This window comes from Phyllobates terribilis, unplaced genomic scaffold, assembly GCF_046119375.1.
Source record: "Phyllobates terribilis strain yellow unplaced genomic scaffold, ASM4611937v1 Scaffold_2__4_contigs__length_985480577, whole genome shotgun sequence".
NCBI classification, from domain to species: Eukaryota; Metazoa; Chordata; class Amphibia; order Anura; family Dendrobatidae; genus Phyllobates; species Phyllobates terribilis.
The window spans coordinates 781,359,121-781,379,562 of NW_027362762.1; the positions used below are offsets into that span (position 1 = coordinate 781,359,121).

Sequence of the window (20,442 nt, forward strand, 5' to 3'; positions counted from 1 at the left end):
TCACAGAACTGGAAGAATTTTCCAAGGAAGAATGGATGAAAATCCCTCAAACAAGAATTGAAAGAATCTTGTCTGGCTACAAAAAGCGTTTCCAAGCTGTGATTCTTTCAAAAGGGGGTGCTACTAGGTACTAACCATACAGGGTGCCCAAACTTTTGCATCTGCCCATTTTCCTTTTTTGTAATTTTTAAAATGTAAAATATGACATTTATTTTTTGTGCCTAAAATACAAAGGAAATGTGTGATCTTTAACTTTAGGCCTTTTAGAGATCCTTTCATCTTCAACTTGCTTAACTGTTCACAATAACAGTAATTTAGACTAGAGGTGCCCAAACTTTTACATGCCACTGTATCCACAATGATAATATATCACCAGGCCATGGCAGACCATCATGACCCACAATTCTTACATCTTCATGCATCCTTCCAAAAGAAAGTAAAGTTGCAGAAGAACTTCAGTAAAGAAAAGGCAGCATGGTGGCTTAGCAATTCTGTGTTCAAATCCAATTATAGAGGTGCATGGTAGGTTATATTTTCTCTGTGTTTGCATGGCATTATTTTAGTAAACTCGTGTCCTTGCGTACTCATTTATAGAATAATTAGCCATTGTGTGTACGAGATTACTGTGATTTTAGTCAAAATAAAATGTTAATGCTTTGTGTCATTTATAAAAGCTTAGATAAACTGCCATTATCATTTTCTTCACCACTTTGCATTTTTCCATTGCTTGTATTTCCAAGGACGCAAAATTACAATAGAGGTGGATAAAAAATACATGTTTACTCATTTTTAAAATCTAACACTTTATAATCCATTCAGAGGACTTGCACAATTTTATGAAGCAAGTAAAAAATTTGCTTTGTTCTGCTCTTTCCTTTTTATGAATTATTTTCCTGGAGACTAATGTACTCTTCTGTTTCTGATGTTGAAAGAGTGGAAGTCATTACATCCGTTTTCTGCAAAAAGAAAAGAAAAGTAGAAGCCAAAAAGTACTTTATTGCCATTTGGTATAGTCTTAGTTTTTATAACAAAATGTATTACATTTTCCCTATGTAAAGAATATAAATGCATCTTACCCAGCTAACCACAACTGTACTGAATACTGATGAGGAGCAAAACTGAAGCTACAGTAGTGTTCAAAATAATAGCAGTGTGTTCAAAAACATGAGTTAAGCACAAAATCTTTATACTATTTTTTATTTCCATGCATTGGGAACATTGCACACTGTTTTCCAATTCAAAACATGAAATGTATATAATTTTTAACTACTTTACAGAAAATAAAAAAAATAAACATTGGGCTGTTATAAAAAATACCAGTGTCTGCATTTGTCTTTACAAACTCAAAATATGTACTCTTTTTTTTGTTGTTGAGGATTTAGCATTCCTGTAAATCAGTATTTTATTGGCAATTGTTGGCTTTGCCTCAGCAAAGGAATTTTTTATGTCACCCCACAAGTGTTCTATCGGATTAAGGTCCCTGGATTGGGCTGGCCACTCCATAACCTCAATTTTGTTGGACTGGAACCAAGATTTTGCTTGTTTACTGGTGTGTTTAGGGTTCGCTGTCTTGTTGAAACACCCATTTAAGGGCATATCCTCTTCAGCATAAGGCAACATGAACTCTTCAAGTATTTTAATATATGCAAACTGGTCCATGATCCCTGGTATGCGGTAAATAGGTCCGGCACCATAGTAAGAGAAACATACCCATATCATGACACTTGCACCACCATGCTTCATTCTCTTCAGAGTGTACTGTGGCTTGAATGCAGAGTTTGGGGGTCGTCTGACGACACAAAAAGAACAATTTTACTTTCATCAGTCCACAAAATGTTTCTCCATTTCTCTTTAGGCCAGCTGATATGTTCTTTTGCAAATTGCATCCACTTCGGTACATGTCTGTTTTTTAACAGAGGGACTTTGCGGGGACTTCTTGCTAAGAGATTAGCTTCACATAGGCGTCATCTAACCGTCACAGTACTCACAGGTAACTTGAGATTGTCTTTGATCATCCTGGAGCTGATCATTGGCTGAGCCTTTGCAATTCTGGCTATTCTTCAATTCATTTGAATGGTATTCTTCCATTTTCTTCCTTTTCTCTCTGGTTTTGCTTTCCATTTTAAAGCATTGGAGATCATTTTAGCTAATAGCTTATCATTGTCTGCATTTCTTTATAAGTTTTACCCTCTTCAATCAACTTTTTAATCAAAGTATGCTTTTCTTCTGAACAATGTCTCGAGCGACCCATATTTCTCAGGCTTTCAAGGAGAAATGCATGTACAACATGTGCTGGCTTCATCCTTAAATAAGGGCCACCTGATTCACACCTGTTTCTTCAGAGAACGATTGACCTCACTAATTGAACTCCACACTACTATTATTTTGAACACACCCCTTTTCAATTAATTACTCAAATACACCGACTCCAAAACATGCAGATCACGAATGCTGAGTCTGTTGGTTTTCTTAGAATCTGCTGTACCAACTGGTAAATTGTTTGACATGTAGTAATATAATTTATTCCAAAAACAGTGATTAATCTGGATAGTCATATTGGACTGCTATTATTTTGAACACTTCTGTATATACTAATGAGTGTCTCTTCTTTAGGTATTCCTAGTTGTGTTTAAAAGGAACCTGTAATGTGCAAAAGTGCTAAGTACTTGCAGATATAGGGTTAATTTTCTAAGTAAATAGCAGTAAAATACTACGTAGCTGCATTATTGAAAGCACGACTACTAGGAGGATTATGACCCTGGCTTTGAGTCATAGGGGCGCTTACAGGGCGATTACAGTAACCGCTTACAATGAGCAGCGACTGTAATCATTCCTCAGCACTTAGATTGACAGCCTGCTCTTCATATACACGCTACAGAGCGACATGTCAATCAATGTGCACAGTGTAGTAAGCGGTGACTATAATCGCTCTGTGCACGCCCCTATGACTGAAAGCCAGCGTATCCCAGGAGAATGTAAGATAATTTTCCCAGTTAACAGTGCTTTCAATAAGGCAGCACACCAGCATTTTTTTATATTTAATTTTTACCTACAGATTAACCATTTATATACAGGTTCATAACATTTTTACTCATGATAGGTTCCCTTTAAAGGCTACCTACAGAGAGACAGTTTTCTTCTTTCTGGATAGCTAATTTGCATAAATTAGAAAGATAAAAGACAGCCAAGTGTTTGCTTTTAGGGCTATTGCAACAATCTTCATAATAGTACACAGAACTGATCTATAGAGAAAATATCCCAATTTTTCCTCCCTTAAAGAGGACCTTTCACTACATTTTTCATGTTAAACTGGATACACAATGTAATAGTGGTTGAGGAGCTGAATAAAATGTTTTTCTAATTTTTTAGTTTCACATATCCTTTATGAAGATATTAGCAATCAAAGTATTGGCACATAACGAGTTAACTTTTGTTAAGTAAAATTTGATGAAAGGTCCTCTTTAGTCTCCTCTCTCTTTTGATCTTGTTTTGTCTCATATTACAAACAACACTGAAAGAAATTAAAGAGGTTCACTTCTTGAACAACCACTTCTGAATCCCTATGTTTCCCCCCAGTAAAATGACACTTATACTCTCCGTTGCCAGTGCTGTTCCAGCGATGTTGGCACTAGCTCACCCGGGGATCACATGATATTGTTAAGTTACGAGACCACTGCGGCCTATCAGCACTGGTTTCACTCTCCCCTCTTTTGGACAAATCAAAACTTTCCTCCGGATGTCAGTTACATCCGTAGGAGAGAAGAGTGAAGCCAGCAATGATTGGCAATGTCACACTGTACCCAGGAAGAGCCAGTACTGACACCGCTGGAACAGCGCCAGCACCGGAGATGAGTTTAAGTGTTATTATTTTACTGGGGTGAGACATAGGGATTGAGAAGGGGTTGTTCAAATAGTGGACCAATCCTTAAATCAAATATACCGCAGGAGATCAGCAGTTTCCCTCCTGTGTTTGGATCTAAGATAACATTCTGCAGCGGGAGCATCTCCCTGTAGCATCGGCGTCTCTGCCCCGTACTAGGCAGAGACGCCGTCCCTCTCACCTCCCCGCTCCAGGCGCGGCGTCCTCCAGCGCTTCTCTCCCCGCGGCTTCCGGCACGCGCTCCTTCCCCGGCAGTGTGCTTAGGGCGCGCGCTCCCCCTCTTTTGAAGGGACCGCGCGCGCCGTCCTAAGGAGTCCCCGGCCAATTGCCAGAGGACCTCCCATATATAAGGCACCTCCTCCAAAATGGAGGTGCCCGAGCAATGTTGTTGCAAAGCCTTCACTCTGCTTCAGCCCTCAGGTCCCGTTACCAGTTACCTGCCAGTCACCTGCCAGATTCCTGCTTGTTACCTGCCAGTCACCTGCCAGATTCCTGCTTGTTACCTGCCAGTCACCTGCCAGATTCCTGCTTGATACCTGCCTGATATCCGCTTACCTGCTTGCAAGCCTGCGGTCCGACGGTCTGCCTTCCGACACCTGTCAGTCTGTCTATGGACCAGCCTGCCCGCTCACCTGGGAGCGCTCACCTACTACCTGTCTGCTAGCCTACCTGGAGGCTCCGCCGTCACGTGCTGTGACCACCTGCCTGTCCAGAGACTCTTGCCCGCTCACCTGGGAGCGCTCACCTGCTACCTGCCTGCTATCCTACCTGGAGGCTCCGCCGTCACGTGCTGTGACCACCTGCCTGTCCAGAGACTCTTGCCCGCTCACCTGGGAGTGCTCACCTGCTACCTGCCTGCTATCCTACCTGGAGGCTCCGCCGTCACGTGCTGTGACCACCTGCCTGTCCAGAGACTCTTGCCCGCTCACCTGGGAGCGCTCACCTGCTACCTGCCTGCTATCCTACCTGGAGGCTCCGCCGTCACGTGCTGTGACCACCTGCCTGTCCAGAGACTCTTGCCCGCTTACCTGAGAGCGTCCACCTGCTACCTGCCTGCTAGCCTACCTGGAGGCTCTGCCGTCACTTGCCGTGACCACCCGTCTGTCTAGAGACTGTCCCCGTCACTTGCCGTGACCTCCTTCCCTTCTACCCAGAGACTGTCCCCGTCACTAGCCGTGACTACCTGCCCGCCTTCCCTGGGAGCCACCCGCTTCCTTACAAGGACTGCCCCCTTGTATAGTTGCTCAGAGGTTCCACCTCCCAGACCCGTTACAGTTTGCTCGGGCCATGGAACCCGGTGGTCCCCAGATCTCCGGTCTGCACCAGGAAGTCTTACGTCAGAAAACTCAGCAGGAGGTGGTACTGTCCTATCTACGGTCCGTTAACTCTCGTCTAGGCGCATTGTGTGACTCGTCTTTGTCTACCTCTGGTCCAGCTGTGCCCATTCCTGCGGTACCGCAATCCAGTCCCTTCATGGTACCCGACTATGGACCTCGGCTTCTGGCACCTCCATGCTTTGCCGGCGAACCTACTTTAGCTCGGGGTTTCATAAACCAGTGCACCCTGCACTTTGAGCTATTGGCATACCAGTTCATCTCCGACCGGGCCAAGGTGGCCTTCATCATGTCCCATCTCACTGGGGAGGCACTGGCATGGCTAAATCCCCTGTGGGAGAGAGGGGATCCCCTGGTGTCCGACCTGCCATCTTTCCTCGCTGCTTTCCGGAAAGTCTTCGATGAACCTGGACGGAAAACCTCTTCTGCCTCCTCTCTGCTACGTCTCCGCCAAGGGAATCTCACCGTGGGCCAATATGCCATACGGTTCCGCACCCTCGCTTCTGAGCTTACCTGGGAAAATGAGGCTCTGGTGTCAGTCTTCTGGGAGGGTCTTTCCGGTCGAATTAAGGACGAGTTAGCTGGTCGGGACATTCCTACCACTCTGGATGACCTGGTGTCACTAGCTACCCGGATTGGCATCCGGTTCCAAGAACGTTCCAAAGAGACTGCCTGGGAGAAAGACTTTTCTTGCTCTGCTCCTACTTCCCTGAGACCTGCCTCTCAACCAGTCACTCCGCGGGCGCCCTCGCCTGAACCTATGCAGATCGACGAGACCAAGATGGTCAGATCTCGCCAAGAATCTCGCCGAGCCGAGGGAAGCTGTTTCTATTGTGGCAGTATGGAGCACTTCATCCATTCCTGCCTGGAAAAACCGGGAAACGCCAGTGTCTAGGACCACTCGGAGAGGTCGTCCTAGACAAAGATAAGCCCTCTCCGTCTCTGACTTTACCGGTCTCTATTGCTTGGGGAGAAAACCGTCACTTTGAACTCGCCCACCTGGGTTCTGGAGCTGCTGGAAACCTCATCTCCCAGTCTCTGGTAGAGAGATACCGTATTCCCACCAAGCCTCTGGCTGAACCATTGTCAGTCCCTCCGTGGATGGAAGACTTCTCTCGGAGACCATCCTGCTCGTCACTGAACCCATAACCCTGCAGGTGGGAATGCTGCACTCTGAGGAAATCTCATTCCATGTGCTGTCCGGACTTTCTCACTCCCTGTTGCTAGGTCTACCTTGGCTCCAGACACACGAACCCGTATTGAACTGGCGATCCGGTGAAGTACTCCGATGGGGTCCAGACTGCCATAGGACCTGCCTGGTTCCGGTCCGCCCAGCTCGCCCTCTGTCTACTCCAGCTAATTTACCATGTCTTCCGGCTCCTTACTGGCCCTATGCGGACGTCTTCGGTAAGATGGAAGCAGAGACGTTGCCACCCCATAGGCCATATGACTGCCCGATCGACCTGGTACCTGGCACCACTCCTCCCCGTGGGCGTATCTACCCGTTGTCTGCAGCCGAGACCCGGTCCATGTCTGAGTACATTGAAGAGAATCTGGCTAGGGGATTTATCCGAAAATCTACCTCCCCGGCTGGAGCCGGATTCTTCTTTGTCAAAAAGAAAGACGGCTCGCTACGTCCCTGTATTGACTACAGAGGACTCAATCTCATCACAGTAAAAAACAAATACCCCCTGCCGCTCATCTCCGAATTGTTTGACCGTCTCAAGGGCGCCAGGATCTTCTCCAAGCTGGATCTATGAGGAGCATATAACCTGGTCCGTATTCGTCAAGGAGACGAGTGGAAGACGGCATTCAATACCCGGGACGGTCACTATGAGTACCTTGTGATGCCCTTCGGTCTCTGTAATGCTCCCGCTGTCTTTCAAGAACTAGTCAACGACATCTTCCGTGACCTCCTGTACTCCTGCGTAGTGGTATACCTGGACGATATCTTGGTCTTCTCTCCGGATCTCCCCACACACCGAAGGGATGTTCGTCAGGTCCTGCTTAGGCTTCGGCATAACCACCTCTATGCCAAATACGAGAAGTGCCTCTTCGACCAGACCTCCCTACCGTTCTTGGGCTATGTCATCTCCGAGACAGGTCTGCAAATGGATCCCGAGAAGCTCTCTTCCGTTCTAAAATGGCCTCGTCCTGAAGGTTTGAAGGCAATACAGCGATTCCTGGGCTTCGCTAATTACTATCGTCTTTTCATCCCACACTTCTCGTCTCGGACTGCTCCCATATCTGCACTCACCCGTAAGGGGGCTAATCCCAGGACATGGTCGCCTGAAGCCGAGGAGGCCTTCCTTTCCTTAAAGAAAGCCTTCGCCTCTGCTCCCATCCTGCACTGTCCGGACTGTAATAAACAATTCTACCTGGAGGTTGATGCCTCCTCCTCCGGAGCCGGAGCGGTACTCACCCAAAAATCTTCTACCGGGAGAATGGTACCTGTGGCTTCTTCTCCAAAATCTTCTCCTCGTCTGAGCGCAACTACTCCATAGGAGACCGTGAATTGCTAGCCATCAAATTGGCACTGGGGGAGTGGCGCTATCTGCTTGAAGGGGCTCTCTACCCGGTAATTATCTACACGGATCACAAAAACCTGGCATATCTCCAAAATGCCCAGAGACTCAATCCTCGGCAGGCCCGGTGGTCGTTGTTTTTTGCCCGCTTCGACTTCATTCTTCATTTCCGTCCGGCGGACAAGAACGTCAAAGCTGATGCCTTGTCCCGGTCCTTCCTGTCCACCGATCAAGAGGAGGAGCCTACGCACATCATCGACTCCTCCATGGTGATGAATGTGGCCCCCTTGGATCTGACTCGTCTCCCACCCGGTAAGACGTTTGTAGCTGTACCAGATCGGGAGAGGGTTCTTCGCTGGGGACATTCTTCTAAACTAGCTGGCCATGCTGGCCAAAAGAAGACCTTCCAACTCATTACCCGGCATTACTGGTGGCCTACCCTGCGTAAGGACGTGGTAGACTTCGTCGCGGCCTGCTCATCCTGTGCCCGTAACAAAGTTCCCAGACATCTTCCAGCCCGCCATCTCCTGACCCTTCCCGTACCTGCTGCTCCTTGGCAGCACATTGCTATGGACTTTATCACCGATCTTCCTATTTCTGCCGGTTGTACAGTCATTTGGGTTGTCGCTGACCGCTTTTCTAAGATGGCCCACTTCATTCCCCTGCCTGGTCTCCCATCTGCACCCGAGCTGGCTAAAGACTTTATCCGCCACATCTTCCGTCTCCATGGCCTGCCCCTCCACACCGTGTCGGATCGTGGGGTTCAGTTCACCTCACGCTTCTGGAGAGCCACATGTAAGCTGCTTGACATCACCCTGGACTTCTCCTCCGCTTACCACCCACAGTCCAATGGTCAAGTGGAGCGGATCAATCAGATCCTGACCAGTTACCTCCGGCACTTCGTTAATGCACACCATTCGGACTGGGTGGATCTCCTACCATGGGCCGAGTTCTCTTACGATAACCATGAGAGCGAATCCTCTTCCAAATGCCCGTTCTTTATAGTCGGTGGCCAACATCCCCGGATTCCACTTCCTGTCTCCGTTTCTGTGGACAACCCTGCTGCGGAGTCTCTTGTCAGAGAATTTTCTACTATTTGGGAGAGTACCAGGTCCGCTCTTCTTCTGTCCTCTGAGCGGATGAAGAGATATGCTGATAAGAGACGTCTGGATCCGCCTCAATTCCGTCCGGGAGACAAGGTTTGGCTCTCGTCCAAACATGTGCGGCTCAAAGTACCCTCCTTCAAGTTGGGCCCTCGATTCATCGGTCCCTTCGAAGTCCTCAGGCAAATTAACCCTGTGGCCTACAAATTAAATGTCCCGGCCACCCTACGGATTCCCAACTCCTTCCACGTATCTCTCCTCAAACCCGTTGTCTTTAACTCTTTTTCCAATAATCCAGGTGCCCCTCCTGCTCCGGTTTCCGCTGATGACGTCTTTGAGGTAGAGAGTATTCTGGCCTCCAAGAGGGTAAGAGGAAAAACCTTTTTTCTGGTGGATTGGAGGGGGTTTGGTCCTGAGGAGAGAACTTGGGAACCCAGGGAGAACATCAACGCCCCGCTTTTCCTTGAAAAATTTCTTTCTGGCCAAAAAAAGAGGGGGCCTAAAGGGGGGGGGTACTGTAGCATCGGCGTCTCTGCCCCGTACTAGGCAGAGACGCCGTCCCTCTCACCTCCCCGCTTCAGGCGCGGCGTCCTCCAGCGCTTCTCTCCCCGCTGCTTCCGGCACGCGCTCCTTCCCCGGCAGTGTGCTTAGGGCATGCGCGCGCTCCCCCTCTCTTAAAGGGACCGCGCGCGCCGTCCTAAGGAGTCCCCGGCCAATTGCCGGAGGACCTCCCATATATAAGGCACCTCCTCCAAAATGGAGGTGCCCGAGCAATGTTGTTGCAAAGCCTTCACTCTGCTTCAGCCCTCAGGTCCCGTTACCAGTTACCTGCCAGTCACCTGCCAGATTCCTGCTTGTTACCTGCCAGTCACCTGCCAGATTCCTGCTTGTTACCTGCCAGTCACCTGCCAGATTCCTGCTTGATACCTGCCTGATATCCGCTTACCTGCTTGCAAGCCTGCGGTCCGACGGTCTGCCTTCCGACACCTGTCAGTCTGTCTATGGACCAGCCTGCCCGCTCACCTGGGAGCGCTCAGCTACTACCTGTCTGCTAGCCTACCTGGAGGCTCCGCCGTCACGTGCTGTGACCACCTGCCTGTCCAGAGACTCTTGCCCGCTCACCTGGGAGCGCTCACCTGCTACCTGCCTGCTATCCTACCTGGAGGCTCCGCCGTCACATGCTGTGACCACCTGCCTGTCCAGAGACTCTTGCCCGCTCACCTGGGAGCGCTCACCTGCTACCTGCCTGCTATCCTACCTGGAGGCTCCGCCGTCACGTGCTGTGACCACCTGCCTGTCCAGAGACTCTTGCCCGCTCACCTGAGAGCGTCCACCTGCTACCTGCCTGCTAGCCTACCTGGAGGCTCTGCCGTCACTTGCCGTGATCACCCGTCTGTCTAGAGATTGTCCCCGTCACTTGCCGTGACCTCCTGCCCTTCTACCCAGAGACTGTCCCCGTCACTAGTCGTGACTACCTGCCCGCCTTCCCTGGGAGCCACCCGCTTCCTTACAAGGACTGCCCCCTTGTATTGTTGCTCAGAGGTTCCACCTCCCAGACCCGTTACACTCCCCACTGCTCTGTCCACTATAGGTGGCAAATAAAAAGTCATAATAATGTTAAGCATAATTATGTATCCATTCTCGGAATTTGTGAGGGTTCTAGTGGTCATCCCCTAAGCAATGAGCAAGTTATTACCTAGAGTTGAAACCAGAAGTTTACATACACTACTGTATATAAAAAGACACATATGCATGTTTTTCTCAATATCTGAATGAAATCAGAATTAACCTTTCCTGTTTTAGGTCAGTTAGGATTACCATAATTTTTAATACTTGCCAAATGCCAGAATAATGAAAGAAAGAGAATGTTTTAAGGCATGTTTATTACTTACTGCAAAGTCAAAAGTATATATACACTAAGATTACTATGCCTTTAAACAATTCTGGACTGCCCATATGATGATGTCATATGTTTGGAAGCTTCTGATTTCGTTTTTTTTGGCAACATCTGAGTTAGAGACACACCTGTGGATGTATTTTAATGCACAGATGAAACACACTGCTTCTTTGTGTAGCATCATGGGAAAGTCTAAAGAAATCAGCCAAGATATCAGGAAGAGAATTGTGGACTTGCACAAGTCTGGCTCATGCTTGGCCACAATTTCTAGATAACTGAAGGTGCCTCGTTCATCTGTACAAACAATTATACGCAAGTACAAAAAGGATGGGAATGTCCAGACATCATACCATTCAGGAAGGAGATGGGTTCTGTGTGAAGATGATGGCGGAAGCTGGTAAGATTGTGTCAATATCTACAAGTACTGTATCAACATGGGCTGAAAGGCACCTCTGCCAGGAAGAAGCCATTACTCCAAAAGAAACATAAAAAAGCCAGATTAATGTTTGCAAATGAACACAGGAGCAAAGACCTTAATTTTTGGAGACATGTCCTGTGGTCTGATGAAACTAAAATTTAACTTTTTGGGCATAATGACCATCATTACGTTTGGAAGAAAGAGGGAGAAGCTTGGAAGCCTAAAAACACCATCCCAACTGTGAAACACGGGGGTGGCAGCATCATGTTGTTTTGCTGCAGGAGGGACTGCTGCAATTTACAAAATAGATTTCAACATGGGAAAAGAAGATTATGTGGCAATACTGAAGCAACATCTCAAGATATCAGCCAGGAAGTTAAAGCTTTGGCGGAAATGGGTCTTCCAAATGGACAATGATCCCGAAGTATACTGCCAAAATGGTAAGTTGCTTAAGGATAACAAAGTCAATGTTTTGGAGTGGCCATCACAAAGCCCTGATCTCAATCCTATTGAAAATTTATGGGCAAAGCTGAAAAGGCACGTGCGAGCAAGGCAACCTACAAACCTGGATCAGTTATACCAGTTTGGTCAGGAGGAATGATCCCAAATTCCGACCAACTATTGTGAGAAGCTTGTGGAAGGATATCCCAAACGTTTGACCCAAGTCATTCAGTTTAAGGGCAATGGTACCAAATACTAATGAAATGTATGTAGACTTTTGACTTTGCAGTAAGTAATAAAAATGCCTTAAAACTAATGATGAGCGAGCACTAAAATGCTCAGGCACTCGTTGTTCGAGTCGAGCAAATTGGAATGCTCGAGTGCTGGGTCCGAGCCCAATGTAAGTCTATTGGAAATCGAGCATTGTTCCGGCGCTCTCCCCACTCCCCTGGAGGTCTGCAGAGGGCCTAAAAATTGCCCAAATTGATGGGAACAGTGCTCAAATGGCATGGGAACAGCATGGAGAAGCCCCTGGAAGCATTTCTGACTCCCAGGTCACTGCTGTCAACAATGTTGTCAGAGGTATTATGCCAATTTTACGGACTCACAATAAAACATACAAAAACTATACCAAAATGTATTTTCCTGGGAAATATGTTAAGGAGCATCCTTTCCAGGGTAATGACTTGAATATAAGGCAAAATAAATTTCCAAAAATAAAAATGCTCCTCCACACCTTGGGCTATGTTCACACATAGCGTTTTTGATGCGGTTTTGCACTTTTGCATTGCTGTCAACTATGACAAATGCATTCAACGGGAAATGTCATTTTAACATTTTACAACCTTATCTGGCCATGTGGTATGTGACACATCATCAGACACATCCTGTTTCATTTGTTATGGAGGGAATCTGACAGTCACAAAGCCTATTTTTATAGGGCCATCAGGCGGCCCTTACTATTCTTAAAGGGCCAGCAGTTGGCCCTAGCTATTGTTAGAGAGCCATCAGCCGGCTATGCTTTGCTGTTCCAATTATTAACGAGTGGGTCTCCTATACTGTTATTGCGTATGCAGTGACTGCAGCGGCTGCCAAAAATTTGAACGCAACCCAATTCCCCTTTGAAGAGACATAAAAAAAATGTTCCCATTATAAAGGAGCAGGTCTCCTATAGTGGTAATGCCCATGCTGTGACTGCAAGGGCTGCCAAAATTTGGGAAAAACCCCACTAAGAATTTAAAGACACATAGAGCGGGGCCACAGTAATGATATGTTCCCATTAGAAAGGAGAAGGTCTGCTATACAGTTATAAGGTATGTGTAACATACCTGGCGGCGTCCTTGCATAGTGGTCCATCTCCCACTGTGCAAGAGAGCGCACTTGATCTCCAATTCAGAATGTCTCTCTGGCTTCCCTCCATGCTGTTTGTTTGTCTCTGTTTCTGCTGCTTAAGGGCGGCGCCCGATCACTTCCTGCTTTTTGTACCTGCTGCAGGCACACCCCTTGTGCGTCCTCAGCCTATTGCTGTCTGTCACCTGGTATTTAAACCAGCTGCTCCAATTAACCCAGGCCTGAGCATCTTGCCCTGTCAGTTGGCTTTTTGTCTCTGACATGCCAGGTCCTGTGTATGTTACCTGTCTTGCAGTATTTGTTCCCGTGTCTGTACTGTGTCCTACCTGTGTACTCTAACCTGCAGTCTGTACACGCTCTCTAGCCTGTTGTCTTCTGCCTATCCTGGAGGCTATATTTCCAGGCCAATGTGAACACGCTCCTAGCCTGTTCTTTCCCCCTTCTAGGGGCCGCATACCTAGACCCGTTCCTGTATCTTGCCTGCTCTAGTTTGTATACTCTTCTAGCCTGTTATCTGTTTTTCTCTATGTCCGAACCTTCCCTTTTCTTGCAGAATCTGATCCCGTACCTATCTCCTACTCGTTGTCTTTGTACTCCCGTTTGTGAGTTTGGAGTCCACTCTCTACTTCATTGCAAGTATCCTGTGTGTATCTGGTTCTGCCTTCCCCTTCCAGTCTGTTCCGTGTGAACAGAGCCCTGTCCCCTCCGCGTCTGCGGTTTCGCTTTGCTCAGCCCTGTCCACCGCGTCTGCGGTTTTGCTTTGCTCAGCCCTGTCCACCACGTCTGCGGTTTCGCTTTGCTCAGCTCTGTCCACCGCGTCTGCGGTTTCGCTTTGCTCAGCTCTGTCCACCGCGTCTGCGGTTTCGCTTTGCTCAGCCCTGTCCACCTCGTCTGCGGTTTCGCCTTGCTCAGCCCTGTCCACCGCTTCTGCGGTTTCGCTTTGCTCAGCCCTGTCCACCGCGTCTGCGGTTTCGCTTTGCTCAGCCCTGTCCACCGCGTCTGCGGTTTCGCTTTGCTCAGCCCTGTCCACCGCGTCTGCGGTTTCGCTTTGCTCAGCCCTGTCCACCGCGTCTGCGGTTTCGCTTTGCTCAGCCCTGTCCACCGCGTCTGCGGTTTCGCTTTGCTCAGCCCTGTCCACCGCGTCTGCGGTTTCGCTTTGCTCAGTCCTGTCCACCGCGTCTGTGGTTTCGCTTTGCTCAGCCCTGTCCACCGCGTCTGCGGTTTCGCTTTGCTCAGCCCTGTCCACCGCGTCTGCGGTTTCGCTTTGCTCAGCCCTGTCCACCGCGTCTGCGGTTTCGCTTTGCTCAGCTCTGTCCACCACGTCTGCAGTTTCGCTTTGCTCAGCTCTGTCCACCGCGTCTGCGGTTTCGCTTTGCTCAGCCCTGTCCACCGCGTCTGCGGTTTCGCTTTGCTCAGCCCTGTCCACCGGGTCTGCGGTTTCGCTTTGCTCAACCCTGTCCACCGCGTCTGCGTTTTCGCTTTGCTCAGCCCTGTCCACCGCGTCTGCGGTTTCGCTTTGCTCAGCCTTGTCCACCGCGTCTGCGGTTTCGCTTTGCTCTGCCCTGTCCACCGCGTCTGCGGTTTTGCTTTGCTCAGCTCTGTCCACCGCATCTGCGGTTTCACTTTGCTCAGCCCTGTCCACCCCGTCTGCAGTTTCGCTTTGCTCAGCCCTGTCCACCGCGTCTGCGGTTTCGCTTTGCTTTGCCCTGTCCACCGCGTCTGCGGTTTCGCTTTGCTCAGCTCTGTCCACCGCGTCTGCGGTTTCGCTTTGCTCAGCTCTGTCCACCGCGTCTGCGGTTTCTCTTTGCTTTGCCCTGTCCACCGCGTCTGCGGTTTCGCTTTGCCCAGCCTTGTCCACCGCGTCTGCGGTTTCGCTTTGCTCAGCCTTGTCCACCGTGTCTGCGGTTTCGAATTTGTCTCCCAGTCTGTACTGGACCCTACCCAGCCTGCGCTCTAGTCTGCCTGTTCCTGTATTCCCTGGTGTGGGTCAACAGCCGTGTCCGGAGTCTGACCTGGAGTAGACCCTGGTCCCTCTGCTCGGTTCCTCCCTGGTGCACTGGCGTCGTATGCAGTCGTGCGACCTTGGTCGGATCGGGCAGATACTTAGTTACGCCCCTCCAGGCACTCTCCGGTTCATGGCACAGTGGAATCGCTACATACACATGCACACGCCACTCAGCCCGGGCGTGTGCATTACAGCATGCTCAGGCCATGGTTCCCGTTGAGCCCCACGGCCTTCGCTCTCTGAGACGTTTTCCAGCCAATACGTGCATTAAAAATAAATAAAAAAATATATATATTTATTATTATTATTATTTTTTTGTTTAGGTGAGTTCCAGGCGAATTACGCACCCGTCCAGATGGATCGTTCTGCACTCGTTCCTGCGGATCCGCCACGGTACTATGGGGATCCAAGACAGAGTCGTGCATTTGTGGAACAATGCATGCTACACTTTAAGGCCTACCCTCTCTATTTTCCTTCCGATTGGGCTAAAGTGGCCTTTATGATTGACTACCTAGCGGGTGATGCCTTGAAATGGGTCACCCCCCTATGGGAAGCATGGGATCCTGTCGTCCTTGACCTGCAGGCCTTCCTGGTGGCCTTTCGTATGGTCTTTGAGGACCCTAACCCTGAAGCCCCTGCTGAAGCTTCACTTCCCAATATCCCGGAGCAGCCCCGACCGGTAATGTGTGTGGGTAGCGCACTAGTCCTCCTGCCCGAAGAGACTACTGCCCACCCAGAATCCACACAGGATGACTACGCTCTCCGGAATACTTCTCACGACCTCAAGAGGCAGTCCAGACGTGCTAGGCGTAGAGGCAAGCCGTCACGCCAAGGTCTGTTCTCCCAAAGACCTCCTGATTCCAACCTTGAGGTTCCTGCTGAAGCTTCATTTCCCGGTATCCCGGAGCAGCCTCGATGGGTAATGTGCGTGGGTAGCACCAGTTCTCCTTCCCCAAGAGACTACTGCCTACCCAGATACCACACTGGAGGACTTCCTGCACCCGGTATCTGATGCTTCACCCACTTTAACCGGTGAGCATGTCCAAGGGTACTCTGAAGCTGTGATTACCTCCGAGTCTGTGCATCTCTACTACCTGGCGGAGGACCCCCTGTTGCGTCCTGAATCCTCCGGGATACCACCTGATGACAAATGGAGAGAGACTTCCCTACACCCGGTATCCGATACTTCGTCTACTCCGTCCTGTGAGCCTGACAATGGGTACCTCAAAGCGGTAGTTAACCCCGAGTCTCTACTCCCCTCCGACCAGGTGGAGGACCTCCAGTTGTCTACAGAACCATTCGGGGTGCTACCTGGTAGCGAATGGACAGAGCCTTCCCTATACTCTGCACCTGATACCTCGCCCGCTTCGTCCAGTGAGTCCGACCTAGTGTACTCCGAAGCAGAGGTTACCCATGAGTCTCTTCACCCCTCCGACCAGGTGGAGGACCTCCAGTTGTCTCCTGAGCCCTTCGGGGTGCTACCTGGTAGCGAAAGGACAGAGACTCTCCTATACTCTGTACCTGATACCTCGCTCACTTCGTCCAGTGAGTCCAACCTAGTGTACTCCGAAGCAGAGGTTACTCCCGAGTCTCTACACCCCTCCGACCAGGCGGAGTACCTCCAGTTGTCTCCAGAACCCTTCGGGGTGCCACCTGGTGGTGAATGGACTGAGACTTTCCTATATCTTGGATCTGATACCTCGCTCGCTTCGCCTAGTGAGTCTAACCTAGTGTACTCCGAAGCAGAGGTTATTTCCGAGTCTCTACACCCCTCCGACCAGGCGGAGGACCTCCAATTGTCTCCAGAACCCTTCGGGGTGCCACCTGGTGGTGAATGGACAGAGACTTTCCTATACTCGGCACCCGATACCTCGCCTGCTTCGTCCAGTGAGTCCGACCTAGTGTTCTCTGAAGCAGAGGTTACCCCCGAGCCTCTGCACTCCTCTGACCCGGCAGAGGACCTCCAGGTGTCTCCTGAACCCTTCGGGGTGCTACTTGATAGCGAATGGACTGAGACTCTCCTATACTCGGTACCTGATACCTCGCCTGCTTCATCCAGTGAGTCTGAACAAGTGTACTCCAAAGCGGAGGTTACCCCCGAGTCTCTGCCCCCTTCCAACCCGGCGGAGGACTTCCAGTTGTCTTCTGTACCCTCTGGGGTGCCACCTGAAAATATGTGGAGAGAGACTTCCTTGTGTGCTGTTCCTGGTACTCCACCCGTTTCGTCTGTTGCTGAGGATGGCTGGATAGGAGGTAGCATCCTAGCTACCCAGATGAGACCAATTTTTCCTGTGGACAGTGGAAGTGATCTTCTTGAAGTGAAGGATTGGCCCTCGAATTCCCTGCGGAAGATTCTGGCAGGCCTGAAGAAGAGGGGGCGTAAGGGGGGGGTACTGTAACATACCTGGCAGTGTCCTTGCATAGTGGTCCATCTCCCAATGTGCAAGAGAGCGCACTTGATCTCCAATTCAGAATGTCTCTCTGGCTTCCCTCCATGCTGTTTGTTTGTCTCTGTTTCTGCTGCTTAAGGGCAGCGCCCGATCACTTCCTGCTTTTTGTACCTGCTGCAGGCACACCCCTTGTGCGTCCTCAGCCTATTGCTGTCTGTCACCTGGTATTTAAACCAGTTGCTCCAATTAACCCAGGCCTGAACATCTTGCCCTGTCAGTTGGCTTTTTGTCTCTGACATGCCAGGTCCTGTGTATGTTACCTGTCTTGCATTATTTGTTCCCGTGTCTGTACTGTGTCCTACCTGTGTACTCTAACCTGCAGTCTGTACACGCTCTTCAGCCTGTTGTCTTCTGCCTATCCTGGAGGCTGTATTTCCAGGCCAGTGTGAACACGCTCCTAGCCTGTTCTTTCCGCCTTCTAGGGGCCGCATACCTAGACCCGTTCCTGTATCTTGCCTGCTCTAGTTTGTATACTCTTCTAGCCTGTTATCTGTTTTTCTCTATGTCTGTACCTTCCCTTTTCTTGCAGAATCTGATCCCGTACCTATCTCCTACTCGTTGTCTTTGTACTCCCGTTTGTGAGTTTGGAGTCCACTCTCTACTTCATTGCAAGTATCCTGTGTGCATCTGGTTCTGCCTTTCCCTTCCAGTCTGTTCCGTATGAACAGAGCCCTGTCCCCTCCGCGTCTGCGGTTTCGCTTTGCTCAGCCCTGTCCACCGTGTCTTCGGTTTTGCTTTGCTCAGCCCTGTCCACCGCGTCTGCGGTTTCGCTTTGCTCAGCTCTGTCCACTGCGTCTGCGGTTTCGCTTTGCTCAGCTCTGTCCACCGCGTCTGCGGTTTTGCTTTGCTCAGCCCTGTCCACCGCGTCTGCGGTTTCGCTTTGCTCAGCCCTGTCCACCTCGTCTGCGGTTTCGCTTTGCTCAGCCCTGTCCACCGCGTCTGCGGTTTCGCTTTGCTCAGCCCTGTCCACCGCGTCTGCGGTTTCGCTTTGCTCAGCCCTGTCCACCGTGTCTGGGGTTTCGCTTTGCTCAGCCCTGTCCACCACGTCTGCGATTTCGCTTTGCTCAGCCCTGTCCACCGCGTCTGCGATTTCGCTTTGCTCAGCCCTGTCCACCGCGTCTGCGATTTCGCTTTGCTCAGCCCTGTCCACCGCGTCTGCGGTTTCGCTTTGCTCAGCCCTGTCCACCGCGTCTGTGGTTTCGCTTTGCTCAGCCCTGTCCACCGCGTCTGCAGTTTCACTTTGCTCAGCCCTGTCCACCGCGTCTGTGGTTTCGCTTTGCTCAGCTCTGTCCACCGCGTCTGCGGTTTCTCTTTGCTCAGCTCTGTCCACCGCGTCTGCGGTTTCGCTTTGCTCAGCCCTGTCCACCGCGTCTGCGGTTTCGCTTTGCTCAGCCCTGTCCTCCGCATCTGCGGTTTCGCTTTGCTCTGCCCTGTCCACCGCATCTGCGGTTTCGCTTTGCTCAGCCTTGTCCACCGCGTCTGCGGTTTCGCTTTGCTCTGCCCTATCCACCGCGTCTGCGGTTTCGCTTTGCTCAGCCCTGTCCACCGCGTCTGCGGTTTCGCTTTGCTCAGCCCTGTCACCGCGTCTGCGGTTTCGCTTTGCTCAGCCCTGTCCACCGCATCTGCGGTTTCGCTTTGCTCAGCCCTGTCCACCGCGTCTGCGGTTTCGCTTTGCTCAGCCCTGTCCACCGCGTCTGCGGTTTCGCTTTGCTCAGCCCTGTCCACCGCGTCTGCAGTTTCGCTTTGCTCAGCTCTGTCCACCGCGTCTGCGGTTTCTCTTTGCTCAGCTCTGTCCACCGCGTCTGCGGTTTCGCTTTGCTCAGCCCTGTCCACCGCGTCTGTGGTTTCGCTTTGCTCAGCCCTGTCCACCACGTCTGCGGTTTCGCTTTGCTCAGCCCTGTCCACCGCATCTGCGGTTTCGCTTTGCTCTGCCCTGTCCACCGCGTCTGTGGTTTCGCTTTGCTCAGCCTTGTCCACCGCGTCTGCGGTTTCGCTTTGCTCTGCCCTGTCCACCGCGTTTGCGGTTTCGCTTTGCTCAGCCCTGTCCAACGCATCTGTGGTTTCGCTTTGCTCAGCCCTGTCCACCGCATCTGTGGTTTCGCTTTGCTCAGCTCTGTCCACCGCGTCTGCGGTTTCGCTTTGCTCAGCTCTGTCCACTGCGTCTGCGGTTTCGCTTTGCTTCGCCCTGTCCACCGCGTCTGCGGTTTCGCTTTGCTCTGCCTTGTCCACCGCGTCTGCGGTTTCGCTTTGCTCAGCCTTGTCCACCGCGTCTGTGGTTTCAAATTTGTCTCCCAGTCTGTACTGGACCCTACCCAGCCTGCGCTCTAGTCTGCCTGTTCCTGTATTCCCCGGTGTGGGTCAACAGCCGTGTCCGGAGTCTGACCTGGAGTAGACCCTGGTCCCTCTGCTCGGTTCCTCCCTGGTGCACTGGCGTCGTATGCCGTCGTGCGACCTTGGTCGGATCGGGTAGATACTTAGTTACGCCCCTCCAGGCACTCTCCGGTTCATGGCAGTGGAATCACTACATACACATGCACACGCCACTCAGCCCGGGCGTGTGCATTACAGTATGCAGTGAGTGCAACGGCTGCCAAAATTTAGGAAAAACCCCACTAACAATGACACATAGAGCTGGGCCACAGTAACGACATGTTCCTATAAGAAAGGAGAGGGTCTGCTATACAGTTAAAGGGTATGCTGTGAGTGCAACGGCTGCCAAAATTTTGTAAAAACCCCAATAACAATTTAAAGACACATAGAGGTGGGCCTCAGTAATGACATATTCCCATTACAATGGAGCGGGTCTCCCATACTGTTTGCCTATGCAGTGACTGCAATGGCTGTCAAAAATTTGGAGGCACTCCAATGCCCCTTGCAAGAGACATAGAGGTCGGAGGGCTCCTGAAAACAATGTTCTCATTATTAGGAAGTGGGTCTCCCATACTGTTTGCCTATGCAGTGAAGCAATGGCTGCCAAAAATTTGGAGGAACTCCAATGCCCCCTTGCAAGAGATGTAGAGGTTGGAGGGTCTCCTGAAA

The 20,442-nt window shown here is 50.5% G+C and overlaps 1 protein-coding gene across 2 annotated transcripts in view; it reads right to left on the bottom strand.

Moving 5' to 3' along the window:
• Positions 1-759: 759 nt before the first annotated feature.
• Positions 760-20,442, bottom strand: part of LOC141228928 (interleukin-5 receptor subunit alpha-like) — a 115,220-nt gene continuing 95,537 nt past the window's right edge. For both annotated transcript variants that reach the window (XM_073667365.1, XM_073667364.1), the window contains one exon: positions 760-956. In XM_073667365.1, the coding sequence (XP_073523466.1) occupies positions 944-956 (13 nt within the window). In that variant the 3' untranslated portion in view covers positions 760-943. The remainder of the gene's footprint in view (positions 957-20,442) is intronic.